At 40.5% G+C, this 3,723-nt stretch overlaps 1 protein-coding gene across 1 annotated transcript in view; it reads right to left on the reverse strand.

Moving 5' to 3' along the window:
• LOC123029302 (amine oxidase [flavin-containing] B-like) overlaps positions 1–3,723 on the reverse strand; it is a 56,217-nt gene that overhangs the window by 16,837 nt on the left and 35,657 nt on the right. Inside the window, exons 6-7 of the mRNA XM_044442122.1 lie at positions 1,719–1,860; positions 942–1,091 (exon numbers count right to left, since the gene is read on the reverse strand). Coding sequence (XP_044298057.1) covers positions 942–1,091; positions 1,719–1,860 — 292 coding nt within the window. The remainder of the gene's footprint in view (positions 1–941; positions 1,092–1,718; positions 1,861–3,723) is intronic.

Genomic DNA, 3,723 nt, shown 5'->3' on the forward strand with positions numbered 1-3,723 from the left:
CCCCCTCCATCTTATCCCCACAACAACAACCCTGTGAGGTAGGTTGGGCTGAGAGTCTGTGACTGGCCCAAAGTCACCCAGTTGGCTCCATGGCTGAGCGAAGACTAGAACCCAGATCGTCTGAGTCCCAGTCCCATGCTCTTAACCACTACACCACACTGGCTCTCTGTGCCACAATCATATGACCCAAACCAGCCAACCACAGCAAGAGGCAGTGAGGCAAGCTTTACCTCCCACCCTCCATAGGAGGCCTCAGAGGGCTACAGGCATCCCTACAGGACTGCGCCTTTACAGAATAATCTTCTACATGCATTTTCAGGAGTAAGTCCCACTCCTGAAAATGCCTGTAGAAAATTATCTACATGGAAGTAAGCAACACTCCTCCTTTCAGTGTTGCTTAGTTCCAAGTAAGTAGGATTACAGGGAGAAATAATTTTTTTAATGGTTCAAAAATAAGAAAGTACAATATCATTAATTCATTATCAAGCAAGCAATGCATTTAGGTTAACAGGTAACCACACCTTTCCATTGCAACCATACACAGACCCAAGCCTTGGGCTCATGCACCCCATCCTGTTCTTCCCCATATCTCTATATGTAAAGGATTTTTATTCCTAGTCTTTAGCATCCTGTTTGCTATTTTGCCCAATGTTGGCAAACTGTGACTTGTCCAAAATAAAAAAGAAAGAAAAGACAGTATGTGCACAAACCAAGACCCCAAACTAGAGTTTGAACTTGGTTGTGGACCAGAGGTGAAGAAGAGGTGGAAGCAAGGAAGCCTGAGCCTCTGTAATTGCTGACATGTGAAATTTAATTCAAATGTTTTTGTGGGTATTGAAGCAAACAAGTGGAATAACTTATAAATGTGTCCTTTCTATATCTTGTCCTTACATCACCAAAAAGAACCTTTCAAGAAGTTAGATTTCCAAGACTTGAATCACCTCGTATGTTTCATGGTCCAATGTCTCCACTATGACATTATCACCAGTCTGATCAATATAGGTTACAGGTTTTTCCAGTTTGACCTGATCTCCTAGGTATTCCATAATCTTCTCACTAACTTGCCCAGATCCTCCAACAAACTTCCTCTCCTGGAAGACAAAGAGAGCAAATGCCAGAGTACAAAAGGAAAAAAGTGGTGTCTTCAAATAAAATCCATACTGCAAATTGGCATGCAACAAAATTCTTTCTTTTTTAATCTTTTCATTCTAGTTGAACTATGCATCCTTGTAATATTGAAACAAGACTTCTGAATACCCTTCAAATGTTCTTCTGTGCTCTGCTAGAGGGAATGATTCAGTGACACCACTTGGGAGAGTACAAATTAGTGGCTATGGGTTTGCAGTGATTTACGTGTATACTATAGATGCCTGCAGAGTAACACATGTGCTCAGAGTAGCTTGTGATGGCGTAGCTACAGGAGCACTCTGCAAGAAACAGCAAAGAAACCGAGTAGAAGGCTGATGCCATGGGCTCTGGGCTCCCTGGTAAAGCACAAACTTTACAGACCTTTATTTACTTTCAAGATGCATAGATTTCAGCAAATGTAGCATTGACAATTGTTTCTTTTTAAAGAATCGAAATATTTTACACTATCACTGGTACATTGTGAAAAGATTCTATGCTGTGTTTCCCAGGAAGTGAGAAATGAATGCATCTTCCGTCGTTATTTTCAAGCATGGAAGAGGCCAGAAAAAGGTAATAGTCCACTACTATACCTGTCCTCCATTGGTTGTTGAAAAGATTCTGGCTGTCCCTCCACACTGTTTAACATACCACAGGAACCAGAGAGCAGAGACTTCATGTGGTTCAGAGGTAACATCAACGTTCACAAACAGTGTAGCAAACCGCTTGGCGGCACTGTGTGCAAAATAACATGGAGAAATAACCGTACGTTTTACAAAATTATTTGTTCTGTCTTGCTTTCTTAAAGATAGAAACATCGTGTTCCTTGGCATCTTCTTCCCTAGTTGAAGTAGTGATTTACCTTTTCTGGAATAAATTAGCTTGTTCTCATTATTTCCACCAAGAGAGCTTACAGAGTATCTGGAAAATGTACATTCTATAGCAAAACTCCTAGTCTTTGTGATAACACCTGGTCTTTGCAACATCAGTGTATTAGATTCTCTTGAAACGGGAAGATCTAGTTTTCATGTTCCACTTGTGCCTGCCATCTTTCTGTTAAAAATCAGAAAGCCATTGTTGTGGTTATAGTGTCCTCACTCCTGAATGTCACTGAACACTCACCCCTTCGCTGGAGAAAGAAATATGACAAAAAGCAAGAGGGGATTGTTTTAACTGCCCTCTAACTGGATCAAGCTACCAGTTGAAAGGCTGCTGCTCTTGGTAGTGCAGTTCAATCTCTTCCCCTACCTCATATTTCTAGGCAGTGTTTATCTGAGGGTGATGTCAGGGTTGAAGCCTGTGTGCCAATTACAGCCTCAGACCTGGAATTCCTTATTTCAAGGAAGGGGCGCCCTCTGCATATGGCACAGCCGCTGTCCTCTCACTCTACTATTAACTTGGTAAGAACTTGAAAAATGGCTTGGGCGATTCTGTTTCAAATTTGGTGCTGATTCTAGGGAATAACATGGGATAGAAATGATACCTCAGGGTTTGTGTGAGGCCAGGCAACAAAAAGGTGTGTGTGGGTGGTGTGTCAGTTGCTAGGGCCAGTTTTTAATTTTCTAGTAACTCCTGGATGCCTGTGTTTTTATACTGTACCTAAGTCCATGCATAAAGATGCCTATGCACGGTAATGCTCGGACAAATGCTGGGTATGTATACATCTGGTGGATTTTATTTAACGATTCCTAGCTTAGCTATATGAATCCTTTGAACATTTCATTTGTCATCCAGAAAATAATTCCTATATTGAAAAGTTAATTTTCATAGATGTTTTAATTTTGTTTTGCAAACAGATAGAGTCAACGGTTTCACATGAAATCAGTGAAAATAAATTTATTGTGTTCTTGATTATTTCCAGAAATCAACATCTTCCATTTGTTTCTGGTTGAAAGAGCACACTGTGCTTAAGGATGGAGTTGACCTCTGATATTTGTATCCTTTTTCATACATGTTATGCAGCAGAATAGGCTTTCTAAATGTTCACCCACTGGGAAAGGAACACTGCAACTGTATGTAGTCTTGCTTTCATGTTCTGACAGTCACATAACTCAACTATTGTTCATCACCTTCTTGAGATGTCTTGACCATTCTGATAAAAAAATGATCAAAGTGCTCAGAGCAGACCTCTTTGGAGGTGTGCATGATCCATGCTTTGCTAAGATACTACTGGACTGGAACCAAACTGTTTCAAAATATATGTTGGTATCTTTTATGCTGCTTTGAGGAATTAAAATTACACTAGGAATTCTCCGCAGTGGTTCCACTAAAAAGCAGGGGAGGGGGAAGAATAAGGCAGGATACATACATTCCTCTTAAGTAGCATGCAACTAATTCTGCATGCGTATTGATGTTGCCCTGATTTTGTCCATCATAGCTCTGCACTTTGTTGGAAATGCCTTTCAAATTTCTACTAATTTTTCAGGCTGGCTTATTGAATATTTCAGAAACAGGTTTCATGAAGCTCTGTGGTGTGTGTCCTAAATCCAAATGGTGTAACTCTGTCTTTAGAAAAAAAAATTATAAAGGGACCTCTCTCTCTCTCTCTCTCTCTCTCTCTCTCTCTCTCTCTCTCTCTCTCTCTCTCTCTCTCTCTCT

Source organism: Varanus komodoensis, unplaced genomic scaffold, assembly GCF_004798865.1.
Source record: "Varanus komodoensis strain SLA01 unplaced genomic scaffold, ASM479886v1 scaffold4, whole genome shotgun sequence".
NCBI classification, from domain to species: Eukaryota; Metazoa; Chordata; class Lepidosauria; order Squamata; family Varanidae; genus Varanus; species Varanus komodoensis.